The sequence below is a fragment of the Gadus macrocephalus genome, chromosome 13 (assembly GCF_031168955.1).
Source record: "Gadus macrocephalus chromosome 13, ASM3116895v1".
Lineage (NCBI taxonomy): Eukaryota > Metazoa > Chordata > Actinopteri > Gadiformes > Gadidae > Gadus > Gadus macrocephalus.
Genome location: NC_082394.1, coordinates 22,151,676 through 22,166,095, shown reverse-complemented (window position 1 = coordinate 22,166,095; position 14,420 = coordinate 22,151,676). Strand labels below are relative to the sequence as shown.

The 14,420-nt window shown below is 41.7% G+C and overlaps 1 protein-coding gene across 6 annotated transcripts; it reads left to right on the top strand.

The window, feature by feature from the left end:
• The first annotated feature begins 229 nt into the window (after positions 1–229).
• Positions 230–5,576, top strand: LOC132471059 (low-density lipoprotein receptor class A domain-containing protein 2-like). 6 transcript variants are annotated; one of them, XR_009528749.1, is made up of 6 exons: positions 335–1,007; positions 2,469–2,948; positions 3,297–3,446; positions 3,653–3,790; positions 4,079–4,177; positions 4,265–5,575. XR_009528749.1 is itself a non-coding variant. In XM_060070058.1 (5 exons), exons 1-5 carry the CDS (start codon positions 914–916, stop codon positions 4,114–4,116), a joined length of 900 nt encoding a protein of 299 aa, XP_059926041.1. In that variant the 5' UTR covers positions 236–913; the 3' UTR covers positions 4,117–4,244. The 6 variants fall into 6 exon arrangements, 3 of the variants coding, with proteins under 3 accessions (XP_059926040.1, XP_059926041.1, XP_059926042.1); XR_009528750.1 differs by having other exon boundaries at positions 337–1,007; positions 4,082–4,177; positions 4,265–5,574; XR_009528748.1 differs by having other exon boundaries at positions 230–1,007; positions 3,653–4,177; positions 4,265–5,576.
• Positions 5,577–14,420: the final 8,844 nt, after the last annotated feature.

Here is a 14,420-nt window from a genome sequence, read left to right as displayed (position 1 = left end):
TAAGCTAAGGCTTATCCTATATGTTATTAGTGTTCAGTTCAAGAACGTGAAGTGTACATTTTTGTAGTTTTTATATAAGTGAATTGAGAATTTTTTTCTGTCAAAAGATGTTTGTCTTGTTCAAATATCAAAGTGTACTTTTTAATTGTTATAATAGTAAATATGTTTAGATATATTCGTTAGATAAAAGATTATGTGTGAGAAAATGTTTCAAGTCCAACATACAGAAAAAGCTAAGGTTTTATAAAAGTAATGCTTGTATGGTCTTACAGAACAACAACTAATGATGCCTCTCTCTACCCTTTAATTTCGTCTCCCACATTAGCAGTCCCTTTGCCCTTTATTTGGCCGTAAGATGGGGCAAAAGGGACTGCTGGAGGGGAGTAAAGAAAAAAAATGAAATGAACCCAAATTCAGGTTATTGTGTTAAAATCTTGACGTCATGAAAGGTTTGATGTGGGCTTCAGTTGGTTGATTGGTATATTTGGTATATTTCTTTGCTCTTTTTAGGTTCCATGAACATTCGTTCCAATTCAATATAATATCTAAATTCTGATCCTGTAGAAAACCAGATGGTCACATGGGGACTAAAACCCTTGACATTCCGTCTGATGGGAGACCCTCGCCCCTCCTCCCCTGCATCATCAGGCTATTGTCATGGAAACAGCAGCATGCGAAAGCGGAGACTTCGGATGGGCACGCACAAGGCTGGTTGAGTTCATATATATATACACATCTCGGTCCGCACAGTTAAATGTCCTGTGTTCAGATTCCATGCGTCTTCAGTAGTTTAGTATAAGAACAAGGTTTACTCCTTTAGGATGATCATTTAGAGACACCGACATAACTTATGTGAACTATTAGTTTGAGAATTCAGACTGCTTACTGGGCGCCACTGAATACGTTTTCCACTATGGAGTTCCCCATCAACAGCCTGTTTCATCAAGCGATGAAGATGACTCTCCTGATGGGATTAATGGCGGTGAACACCAGAGCCATCGAGACGGGTAAGATGATGCGACTTTAGATCAGCACGTCTAACTAGTTTCATTGCCGGCATTCCACTTCACTTCAATCACGTTAACATACTTTATTACCAGGTTTCTGGTTACTGTAATAACCTACTCTAATAATAACCTTTCTCTTCTCCTTCCTCCCTCCCCTCCTCTTCAGCGTTTAAGATCTTAGATTGGGTCCAAACTTTCCATTATGTGATTAATTACAACCGGCTGGCGATACTCTTGGCTCCTTGCCTACTCTGGACTTCTTATAACAGATCATTATACAACCAAATATTAGATTTAAACAAAATACTTGATATAGGTCTTAGCTAACTTTTAATATTGGTGTAATTAGCCAACATTTTTATTATATACAGACTATACTAAGTATTTTGTTTACATTTTAAATAAAATAGGATAGAACTAGGATACTAGTGGTATTTCTTCTTGTCTTCATTTTCAGTATAGCTTATTCATTCTACTTACATGATATTCCTTAATTTGTGTGTCAGTGAAGCTGAAAGCACATCATAGTAAAGTTGGAGCCTTCATCTAGTGCCGGTATCAATACATCAATCAATACAATACAATACATTGAGAGCAGGATAACACAAAGCCGGCAGCAGCTCGCCTTTAGGAAAAGGATTTGAGAAAGTGTTCACTAAGTGTATACCATCCGCCCCTCAACCACCCTGCTCCCAAGGATTGGCTCTGAGTTGGACCCTACATGATAGCATCTTAAAAGTGCTGAATTATAAGTGTGAAGAAGAAGAAGCTTTACTGGGCACTCGGTGTCCATGCGGGATTCCCCCTCCCCCCCAAACACACACACACACACACACACATAACCTGTATGGTATGAACTAGCGGGGCAACAATGGGGGCTCACGGTCTTCTTGGGACATTCCGGGAGGTCAGAGCAGAGCGACTTAGTGGTCTTCCATGGCAACAGAGCTAATAAACCCTGAGGCGGCAGTAAATCCAGGAGTTACTTGGCCTGCATCCCAGCCATGGGGGCGTGTGGTCAGGGGGGTGGGTCTGGGACCGCCTGAAAAGGATCTGTCTCCCCCATCTGCTCTCTGCTCATACCCACTTGAACTTGCGGTGTGAGCTCATGAGCAGCCTCATGATGTAAAGTTACTAAATATACAAATAATGAGTAGCCTCCACATTACGCCTTTCCTACATTCTGTCTTCAAGGAGAGTAAAGTAGTAGCAAGTAATAATATCATCCATCAAATCAAAGGGAAAAAAACGTTATTCCCACAGTTAGTCATCATCATCGTCTTTTGTTCAGGCCATGTACATTCAGAAGAAGGAGAACCCATGTCATTTGTCTTTTATGTTTTACAAAAATAAGAGAACCAAAGCTCATCCTTTTGTCAACCACATCCTTAACTTCAAATAAACAATGCATTGTGATGAAGGATTATTCAGACACATATTTGTTCTCTTGTTTCTCGACAGTGAACGTGGTGGACTTCTGCGGTCAGACCATCAAGGGGGACGGCATGGTGGTGAACTCGCATAAGGACTCTAAGAAGTACTACTTTGTGACCATGGGCACCGACTGCCACCTCACCATGCAGGCCGCCTCCCCCCGGGACAAGATCCAGTTCCACTTCCGCTTCTTCCTGGTGTACAGTTTGTTGAGGGTGGCCCCGCTCAGTCCCGCCCCGCCCTCCCCCCGGGGGTCTGCCCCCCTAGACAGCCCCCGTCCGGACCCCGGGCCTGGCCAGGGGCCCGAGGACCCCTGCCACGCTGGCTCCTACCTCCAGTTCTACGACGGCAGGGAGAGGAGCTCCCCGCCAGTGGGTCCCCCGCTGTGTGGGAAGAGCCCCCCACGGCCGGTGCTCTCCACGGGGAACTACCTGACGCTGAGGCTGGTGACCCGGGGGACCCAGCCCCGCGTGGACTTCGTGGGGGACTTCACCTCCTTCAGGCTGGGTGAGGCTCAGTGTTTCAGAGAGAAAGAGCTTTGAGATATTCTTTTCTTTTATCTTACTTGACTTTATCTTCCTTGGCACCAAAATGTATGTTTTCCATGCCAATAAAGCCCTTTGAATCCTGAGTCTTGAATATAAAGGAATTCAACACGTTTTAGAAAGGAAAGACCTGTCTGCATATTTTGTTATTGTTCTCACACGTGAAATATTACAACTCTGTGCATCATAGGGCTCTATAGAGATACTGTCCGTGTTCTTGAAATGGCCCCTAAAAGCTCTCAGATGCATCTTTGTCAAAGCTGCATGAAAGATGAAAGATTTGCATCCTCGTCTTTATTCTAATCTTCAGGGTTCAACCAATCCGAATGCAGTGGGGAGCCGTACTTTACCTGTCGCAATGGCAAGTGTATTCCTCTGAGTCTGGTGTGTGATGACAAAGGAATCGACAACTGTGGGGATGGAAGCGACCTGGAAGAGAACCTGACTTCTGGATGCAAAGGTCAGCCAGCTATCTGTAAAGGGCAGTGGAGTGATGATATTATGCTAACATGAATCATTCTCCAAAACACCACACAACATATTAGTTCCAATACAAACTAAATATTGGAGTATCATTTAAGATAACGTTTTCTTCCACGTAAACTTAAACCGAATCTTCTGAATTTCCTTTTCCTAACCCCAGATAATGTCTTCCCAACATTTCAGGGGGTCAGTTGGTAGCTCACACATCGCCGCCCACCATTGCAACGTCCACTGGAGCGTCTGTCCTGACCACAGCGCCGGCCTCCACAGGTATGAACTGTGGCGCGCCGGACAGTGCGCACAACCTGGAGTCAGCCACAGGTGAGGGCGCCGCTACCACCACAAACGCCCACCTCACCCTCACACGTTTACATCTAATCGGATGTGACTTACAAATCAGATTTGGAATAATTCATCTCAAGTCTGGTAGCAGACCAGCTCCAGTCTGGATTGAGGGGAACTCAGCAATTGCAGACTTGGCCAGCACTAGTCAGATGTTCATGGTGGGAGGACACTAATGTGATTTGAAAAAGGTATCAAATCAACACTGTATAAATACATTCATAAATAATTCCTTCTGAAGCTTTATCCACATGTGTTTCTGATCAGCAGAATGTCTCTTGAACGATACGGGGAGCAAGACATGATGCGACCCTTGCAGCTTGTGGTTTCCGGGCTCTGTACTCATCTGTCTTTACACTCATCAGGGTGAGCTGTTCAGTAAAACCAGGAGAGGTGAGCAGGATGAAGTGACCCATCCTTCATGTCTCTTCCCCCCCCCCCCCGCCCCTGTAGCCTCCACGGTCCCCGTGTCCCTGCTGGCTCTGTACGTGGCGCTGGGCGTGCTGGGCGCCGCCCTGCTGCTGTGCTGGTGCTGCTGGTCCCCGGCCTGGTTCCTCTGGCGCTTCAGCGTCTGCCGCCACCTGCCCTGCTGCAACGCCACCTGCTCCGCCTGCCAGCTCTGCCTGCGGGGCTGCGGCCACCATGGAGAGAACCGGCCCATCAAGGTCACCCCCCACAACCCCGTCAGCGGAACACTGCTGAGGCCCGTAGCCCCAGACGCTAACGCTAGCAGCACTACTGTAGCCGTATGAGCCACCTGAGTGGCGAACGCTAGCAGCACTACTGTGGCCGTATGAGCCGCGTGATTGGCTGTATCTATGTATCCATGCCCATAATGTAAAAAGCGTGAAAAAGTTTAGAAGTCTAACAATAAACTAGGCTTTTGTTTATTTGGTGTATTGTCTGTTTGAGGGGAGGAGATGAGGAGACAGGAGTTAGTTTCTTCATTTAGTGTGGATGTGCACTTTTTCTTTGAAAATGATCCTAAAATAAAACAGGTTTTGTATAATGATATGACAGTTGAGGTGAAGCAGGGTACATTATACTTTGAAACGAATAGTCTTTTTATTATTATTACTCAGAAAGGTACTTTCTGTATCTTTTGTTGTACATTGTCTGTTAATAAGCAGTATCTCAATGTTGATCGAATGCTGTATAAACCATTAAAGCTTTAGAAAAAAAAAGAATACTCTTTGTTTTATTCGATATATGGTTTCATATGGTTTTCCTTTGTATGTTTTGGTTTTCATATGTATTGTGATTGTAAAATTAAATATGTAACTAACATTTGTGCAAAACTTGCACACAGGTTTTTTATTTTTTCAATTCTTCAAAATGTATGAAGTGTACCTTCTCCCTCCGGCAAAGCTGCCCTCCTGTAAGGGTTCAGTCTGATTGCGTAGCTTGGCTTCAACATAGGCTATAGTACAGTGGTCTGGACTACTCTTGTTCAGCATCCTTCTACCAGCAGTAGAAGGATGCCTCAATTAGAATAATGGGATTTAGTTTTAGTCAAGGGTACAGAATCCATGTATGGTTCGTTCTTTGAATATTCAGATTTAAAGCAAAATCAGAAAAAAAGAATTAACAGTCGTTTTTTGTTTTTTCTGATTTGGTTTTGAATCGGAAAAAGGGCAAAAGGAATAAATAAATAAACTGCATTTTATTTGTGTTAGTGTGTTTTGTGTGTTGGTTTTTTAAACCCGAAACACAAAAACAAAAATAGATACATTTATAGTTATAGGCTACACCAGAAGGCAGAACGCAGCGAAGAAAAAAGAGCCAACCACCTAAACCAGCAATAATCCGCGTGCCATTTTCCCGGCAATCATTGCGGTTATATCTAAATATCACGCAAACAAAACAAGCAACTGGATTATTCAGTTTTCCCGTTTTGATTTTAAAAAAACAGAAAAATACAGTTTATTTGTTTATTCCTTTTGCCCTATTTCGGTTTCAAAACCAAATCAGAAAAAAACAAAAAACGACTTAATAGTTTTTTCTGATTTTGTTTTAAATCGGAATATTCAAAGAACGAACCATACACGGATTGTACAGTTCTGTAATGTGTCTCAAACGACCCTCTAAGGCCCCGTCCACACGAAGCCGAAACGGGCGAAACCGTTCCGGTTTCGATCTATCCGGTTTCGGAGTATCTCCGTAAAGACGGAGTCAAGCGAAACCAGGTAGATCTGTAGAAACGCTGTAGTACACATGCCAGGCCCATAAGGGGCGCTGCTTCTGCTACAGAAATCCAGAAGAAAATTAAATAAGAAGAAGGGGCGAGCATGCGCATAAAGGCTGCCCCCCGAACCACTTACAACACAAACAAACGTCAGAAAAAAACGTCACAAAGTCAGTCAACAGTCTAAATAAATAATGGCTTAGCAACCCAACAAGGGACATGATCTGCTGCAGAACGATTACAAGCCTGTAGTCCGCCATCATCTTTGTTGTTGTGAGTTCTGAGACTCCGCGGTCTTAACAGTCATTGCCTAGAGCAGGGGTAGGCAATTAAAATCCTAATGGGTCCAGTTTCAAAAAAAATCCTCAAGCTTGGGTCCGGGGGTCTATCACACATTTTTTATGACCGTTGTTTTCACTGATATAGGACTGCATGTGTTTTATGTACCAACAGTCAAGGTGTGCATTATGATTCAGAGGCATATTTAGCCAATATAAGTACTTTAGGCGCTAGTAGTATCAGTGTCTGTTTGGTCAACAACTGACTATCCGCCACCGTCTCGGAGCAGATCAGGCACACAGGCTTAGAGCTGCATGCAGGCAGAATGAACACTCCTCTTTAAAAGCTCTGTTCTCACAATCTACCTTTCTCTTCTTAGAGCACGCCATCTTTCTCTTGAACTGCAATGAAGCTTTCTCTCTCACTGAAGGCACTCTTTTCTTCTGTCAATTTTGCCGCGCTTGCGTGCACCAGTCGCACAGCTCGTAGGGCAGGCTATCATCTGATTGGCTACTGGCATTATACGGTTTAAACAAAAACATAGCCTACCATAAAGTTATAGTTAATTTAATGTATTTAACGGGTTTATAAAAGTCACCCAAACATTAGTTGTTAAAATCTCTTGGTCAAAATTATATATACCCGTATTGGTCCGAATATAAGACGACCCTGATTATAAGACGACCCCCCGTTTTTCAACACAAACATTTGGAAAAAAAGATTTGCAGACCAGATTTGCAGAACAAAGAACAGTGAATTAAACACTTGTTATATCAATGACAATAATAATAATGCCAGTAAAGGCCACGGCACTTTCAAGGCAAAATATGTACAGTATGATTCAAAATTAATATCAAGCAACATTGGGAACATTTTTAAATAACATAGAAAAATACAGGCCACATATTTAACTAAACTTAACCAAAATTCGCCAAACTTCTCCTCCGATCTCTGTCTATCACACACGTCCTCTGCCCCGCTGTGTTTGCTCTCGCTGTCATCGCTCCCCAGCTGCTCCGCTTCCACCGGCTCCGCCCAAAGCGCGTTTTCTCTGACGTTTTCAAAAACTCTCCGGTCAACCTCACTGAAACGGCCACTTTGAGGACCACGGTAGGATTTGCGCTGACTGTTGACGTCTTTGAGACGTTATTTTGGTGCTCGCCATCTTCTTACGTTACACTCCGTGACCCCAAACATCTTGGCAGTTGTTACTTGACTCTGCCTTATTGACGACCATTATTTTAAAATTGGCATCATAGCTCCTCCGCTGTTGTTGATTGACCTGACCCACTTTTGAGCCACTTGTCTCTAATGGTCAGCCTGTCTTTAAACACCGGTAACGGTCTGGTTGTTAAGGACGCTGGACTACTTCTTCCCGGAACCAATTTCTGGCGCAACCTGCGGCCGCGAATGTGTATTGACATTTAAAGGGAGAGGCGAAGAAGAGAAACTGCGCTCTGAATACTAGACCCCGAATATAAGACGACCCGACTTTTTCGGACCTATTTCGATTGGAAAAAAGGCAGTCTTATATTCGGACCAATACGGTATATAAAAAAAAAATCGCATTATTAATATTATTGTTGCAATTGTGTCTCGGTCCGGAGAGGACGTCAGTTGGGTCCGGACCCGGACCGCGGTCCGCCTATTGCCGACCCCCGGCCTAGAGGGTCGATGGGTGGGGCGATGACGTCATGGTTTATGGTTTCAGTCGGTTTCAGGCGTCCACACGAATCCAAAACGAAACCGGGTAGATTTGAAACCACCTCCGAGGGTGGTTTCAGAAGTTTACGGTTTCGGTCAGCGGATTCACAAAGCCGGCGAATCCGCTGACCGAAACCGTAAACTTCTGAAACCACCCTCGGAGTATGGCGAGTGGATAGTGCCAAACCTAAGGATAACCTGGTATGGCGAGTGGATAGTGCCAAACCTAAGGATAACCTCGAAGAGGCGAAGGAGCAGTCTACCCTACGTCGCCGTGGGAACGTGTGAAATTTTGAATGGGATTGATTGGGACTGCAGATGAGAGACCAGCAGCGACGCCACGGCGACGGCATGGAAGTTCCACCCACCGGCGGCGGTGTCACGGCGACGTACATAAGGAAATTCAGACAAAATGTACGTCTACTCTCGACGTCTGGATAAGTTCGTCGCCACAAAGACGCCTGCTGCCCTACGTCGCCGTGAGAACGCCTGAACTAGGTATGTGGCCACAAAGTGCTTCAGTGTGATTTTATGACTTAGTTTAGGATTTACTAGTGTTTTATACAACCAGCACATTTATATCACTTGGAACAGCAATGTATAATGGTGTAGGACAGATAAAGTGTTGTTTAAATGTAGGCTATTTTGATGGTGCCTGTTTTGATACTGTTATTCACTCTCAAAGTAGACCTATTATTGTTTTAGTTGAGATAATGAATTGCTAATTTGTTTGGGTAATTTACTGTAATTAAAATGGGTAGGTCTACAGACTTAGCATTTAACACCACTGAAAGTGTTATCTTTTACTACAGTGTATCTGTAAAGAGTCACGTTTATATTTAAAATTTATATTAATGTAATTAGATAAATGAATTTGATTTGAAGGTTTATTTTGGTTATTGGTTATTGGGTTTATTTAATCAGAGTCATACAGAAGAAATTGTGTAGATTATTTATTGATTGAGTAGTTTATTTTGATAACAATGCTAAGAATATCTGATGTGGTGTAAAATAAAAGAGATGACAATGGCAGCCAACATAACCAGCGTTAAATCTCCTCTCTTGCCTGTTTTCATATTTCCCTGTACACACAGGAGACTATAGATCTACCAACACAACAATTTATTATCCGTACAATACCAAGAATCAACAGATTTTCACGAGTATATGATTACAATCATGAACACAATTTGAATTAAGCTTGCATTCACAAACATATATATTCTAAATGAACACTCTGAGCAAGCATGACAATACTGCAAGCCATTACATCATGTCTTGTACTACACTAATGCTACTCAATACCATTGCAAATACTTTGCAGGAGGGAGAAGCCCAGCACAGTGACCTGACTGCAATTGTGTGTTTGAGGCACTTTTCATCCAACTCTACGAGCAGTACTGTGGATCAAGGCGCGTATATGGAGTCAGGCACCAGTGTTTGAGCCATACTCCCACATCCGGCAAGTCATTATTATTAATATCATGGTGATGGAGAAAAGCACCACCCGGCTCCAAGGGATAAATACTGCAACAATCACAAGATGTTGAGTTATAAACACTTTACCCAGCCAATAATAACCTAGTATCTGTGCCATTTCCTGTGTAGCCATGTTGTCATCTGATATTATGCTTTGTTATACAAAAAAGGTAATACTTTTAGGCGCTGCACAGGGGAACAAGCACGGGAGAACTGTCGTGAGCCCAGAGAGGCTCCATCTTCTGTTCTGAGGCCTGCTCCTGAGCTTCCTCTCCAGTCAACCAAACCAGCCCTTCAACCACTTGCCCACAACTCCACTTCTCCTGCCTGCCTCCCAGATTCTGGTTCCTGTGGTTCCGGTTCTAAACCTGCAGAAGCGTCTCTGATGTCCCTTACACCACCCAGCACTACCACAAAAATGAAAGACAGGAGGAGAGGAGAAGACTGGCAAAATAGAGAGGAATTACACTAGGGGCCAGAATTTGGGAATACCAAGTGAACAGTAGCAATTTCAACAGTAGCAACATTTCAGCCATAAATAAGACTGAAGTGCATAATTAATTCTGAATGTAGAGCATATTCATGTGAGAAGTGTCTTTTAGACAAGTACACCCCTACAGAAACTTACATAATTGTATTGTCTGGATTTTACCTTTCTGTCCTCTGAAACCTAAACACTTTGTAGTGCAGTACTGACATGAATGGTGAACAAAAAAGTGTCATAATTAATGTGTCGTTGTGTCTGTGTATATTTGCAGAAATTTAAGTAAAGAGAAACTCTTCAAAGCACTCGAACTTGAACAGTCATTTGATGTCATTTATTTTGCACAAATACCAAACAATAATAAGACAATGCATTTATAGGGTTGCCATGGCGCCGACGCGAGTAGGATGCTTATCCAGTAGCTCCGTGCGTGTTGCGTTGTTTTTAGTAATTTAAGTGTGTTTTTGTAAACTTTTAACTCTTTTATAAACTATTTATATGTGTAGATCTATATATATATATATTATATGGATAGGGAGAAACTGCTTTCACTCCAAACAATGGGACGTAACGGCTTTTTCCGTCGGTAGTGTCACCGCCGTTTGTCTGGCGCTGGAACAGCAGATGATACGAAGGATGGACGGAGAGTCAGTCAACCTATTGGAACCCAATACGGGGATGGCAATTTATACCCTTTATGGGGATCCGCAATTTAAATACAAGGATAGATTGTAATAATATAATCAGCACAAATCTATATCTATATATATATATAGTGATATATATCAAATTGTGTGAGTGTTTAAATATGGTCGCTAGTGTTTACATGTGGTCGATAGTGTTTAAATATGGTCGATAGTGTTTAAATGTGGTCGATAGTGTTTAAATGTGGGCGATAGGGTTTAAATGTGGTCGATAGTGTTTAAATGTGGGTGATAGGGTTTAAATGTGGTCGATAGTGTTTGAATGTGGTCGATAGCGTGTAAATATGGTTGATAGTGTTTAAATATGGTCGATAGTGTTTGAATGTGGTCGATAGTGTTTAAATGTGGTCGATAGTGTTTAAATATGGTTGATAGTGTTTAAATATGGTCTAGTTTAAATGTGGGCGATAGTGTTTAAATGTGGTCGATAGTGTTTGAATGTGGTCGATAGTGTTTAAATATGGTTGATAGGGTTTAAATGTGGTCGATAGGGTATAAATGTGGTCGATAGGGTTTGAATGTGGTCGATAGTATTTAGTGTTTAAATATGGTCGATAGTTTAAATGTGGTCGATAGTGTTTGAATATGGTCGATAGGGTTTAAATGTGGTCGATAGGGTTTAAATGTGGTCGAGAGGGGTTTACATGTTTAAATGTGGTTGATAGGGTTTACATGTTTAAATGTGGTCGATAGTGTTTAAATATGGTCGCTAGTGTTTACATGTGGTCGATAGTGTTTAAATGTGGTCGATAGTGTGTAAATGTGGGCGAGAGTGTTTAAATGTGGTCGATAGTGTTTAAATGTGGTCGATAGTGTTTAAATGTGGTCGATAGGGTTTACATGTTTAAATGTGGTCGATAGTGTTTAATTGTGGTCGATAGTGTTTAATTGTGGTCGATAGGGTTTACATGTTTAAATGTGGTCGATAGTGTTTATATATGGTCGATAGGGTTTACATGTGGTCGATAGGGTTTACATGTGGTCCATAGTGTTTAAATGTGGTCCATAGTGTTTAAATGTGGGCGATAGTGTTTAAATGGGCGATAGTGTTTAAATGTGGTCGATAGGGTTTACGTGTGGTCCATAGTGTTTAAATGTGGGTGATAGTGTTTAAATGTGGGCGATAGTGTTTACATGTGGTCGATAGGGTTTACATGTGGTCCATAGTGTTTCAATATGGTCGATAGTGTTTAAATGTGGTCGATAGTGTTTACATGTGGTCGATATTGTTTAAATGTGATCGACAGTGTTTAAATATGGTCGATAGTGTTTAAATATGTTCTTTTCCCTCACTCTCCACCTCATCCCTAACTCTCCACCTCAAGCTGGTGTGTAGTGAGCGTTCTGGCACCGATTGGCTGCCGTGCATCACCCAAGTGGGTGCTACATATTGGTGGTGGTTAGTGAGGTCCCCACTTCACTTTAGGCGTCTTTGAGTGTTATTAATTATTCTTCTTCTTCATGTTTAACCTCTGTTTTCCTTTTATTCCTAGTCTGTTTTACATAGTTTTGAATGATGACTATATGCTCTGTAAGGTGACCTTGGGTGTCTTGAAAGGCGCCTCTAAATTAAATGTATTATTATTATTATTATTATTATAAAACTGGAAATATTAAAAATGCATATTTTTTTTGCAAATGCATAAATGAGCCAACCCCAAATTGGATGCATCAACCCAAACTGTCACATAAATAGTTTTCTCACTTATAGCACCAAATAGCAGAACTAGTCCGGTAAGTGAAGCTGTGCAACAAGTGACAAAGCTTGCCAGTAAAGGTCCATGCCGAAGACGTACCCCTTAAATGCTCCTCAATTGTCTGCTGCAGGTCTGAATGGACTGGTAAAACCTGAACCACAGCCTCTGAGTCAGGCTCTGCAACAGGTCCTTCCCCCTCAATGCCCCAGTTTGTAGCATCAGCCTGTGGAAATATGGACCACATGTTGTAAGAATCGTAATATTGGATATGTTTGTATTTCATGATCAGGTGTTTTACAAGGAAATCAGTGTTACCAGATGAAGATCCTGTTGTGGCTCCAAAAGCAAGCCAGCCACCCATAGTTGTTGTGGGGACCTGTTTCCCTCTGTGGAAAGGGGATGCCTGTCCCACATCCTGATGAACTCCCTCAGATGCCAGGCCAGTCTGTAGGAAGATGTAGTGGAGACAGATGATGTGGCTATCTTCATCGGGATTCAACAATCCAACCTCTTCCAGGTACCTGAAGGTATGGTAGTAGTTTGACACCACCATGATCCACACATCACGCAACAGCCTTTCATTCCTCTGATTGTGGACACTCTTCCCTGTGATGTGGCTACGTCTGTCTGATTTATATCAGTTGGACGGATGGGCAAGAAAGAGAAAAATACTTTTTGGGGTTTGTTTTGTCACAGTACAGTTTCATCATTTGTTTGTCACTGCATATTTTGATTAAACAGCTTTATATAAATGTTTCAAACAAACAAAATCACAAGTATACAACCAGTATGAAATAAATTCCTACCAGGGCCCCGTTCTTCATGTTCCAGCATGAACCTGGCCACATCAACATTTTCTCCTCCCTTGTCACTTTGTACGTGTTGCGGCAAACCATGTTCAGCGACAGCAGTCAGAAAACACTGGAGTACAGTGGAAGCCCTGTTGTTGGTATTGGCACTGAGAAACATAATCCGCCGGCTGTATCCATCAATACCTCCATGTATTACAATTTTCCACCTGTGAAGAGTTACCAAAACACTTATCTGATATGGGAATATGGGTAATACAATGTTGGCACTACATTCTTGCAAAACCACAATAATAAATTAATAATAAATAAATAAATAAATTAATAATATTTGTAAAATGCCTCATTAAAGGTCATACCGTATCAGTTTATGATTACAATCAATGTGCCACAGGGAGAGAGGACCCGGAACACTGTATGGAACCCTTGGAACCGTGTTTAACTGAAGCCCACGGAGAAAATTACCAACCAGATCAACAGCTGTCAGACCCTGACGAACCCTGTGCTGTGTGACTCTTGAGGACAGATAATTGTTTACATAGCAGTTTACAAAGTGTACTTTATTATAATTTTTTGAACACTCAAATATAGATTTAGAAATACTTATTTACTGTAAAAAATGTGTGAAGGAACTTTTCTTGATTGTAATATGAATACATAATATGAATATTATTATTATTATTATATATGTAATATGAAGAAAAAAAAGTGCTAGAAATATGTGTCCAAAGTGACATGGGGCTTTTTTAAACTGAGACATTAAGCATTTTATCTTACTGCAAGACAATATCAAGAGATGAACAATGCCTCTGCTATTGGTTGCAGGGGGAACTAACTCTGGTAACACTTTAGTTTGATAGTCCACTGTTAACACTCAACAAGCCATCAGTAGATACTCAGTTGCATGTCAACAGTTAATTGAGTTGACAATCAACTGAACTATATGAACAGATAAGTAACATGTATTCAACTAACTGTAAGTTAACTATAAGTTGCACTATTAGTAGATGGTTAGTTGATATTTGACAGAGCTTGTTCAACAGATAAGAAACAAGGATTCAACTAACTGTCTGTTAACTATAAGTTGCACTATTAGTAGATGTTGTTTTGTACACGTAGCATGCATTCAACTAACTGTCAGTTAACTATTAGTTGCATTATCAGTAGATGGTTAGTTGATATTCAACAAAGCTTTCAACAGATAAGAAACAAGCATTCAACTAACGAAGTTAACTACACGTTGCACTATTAGCTGATGTTTAGTTGAT

What these genes read in the sequence shown, in the direction of transcription:
- LOC132471059 (XM_060070057.1), top strand. Translation starts at nt 914, where the DNA reads ATGGAGTTCCCCATCAACAGCCTGTTTCATCAAGCGATGAAGATGACT. An exon ending in CTTCACCTCCTTCAGGCTGG is followed by an intron (nt 2,949 to 3,296) that starts GTGAGGCTCAGT and finishes TCTAATCTTCAG; the next exon opens with GGTTCAACCAATCCGAATGC. An exon ending in CCTGACTTCTGGATGCAAAG is followed by an intron (nt 3,447 to 3,652) that starts GTCAGCCAGCTA and finishes CCAACATTTCAG; the next exon opens with GGGGTCAGTTGGTAGCTCAC.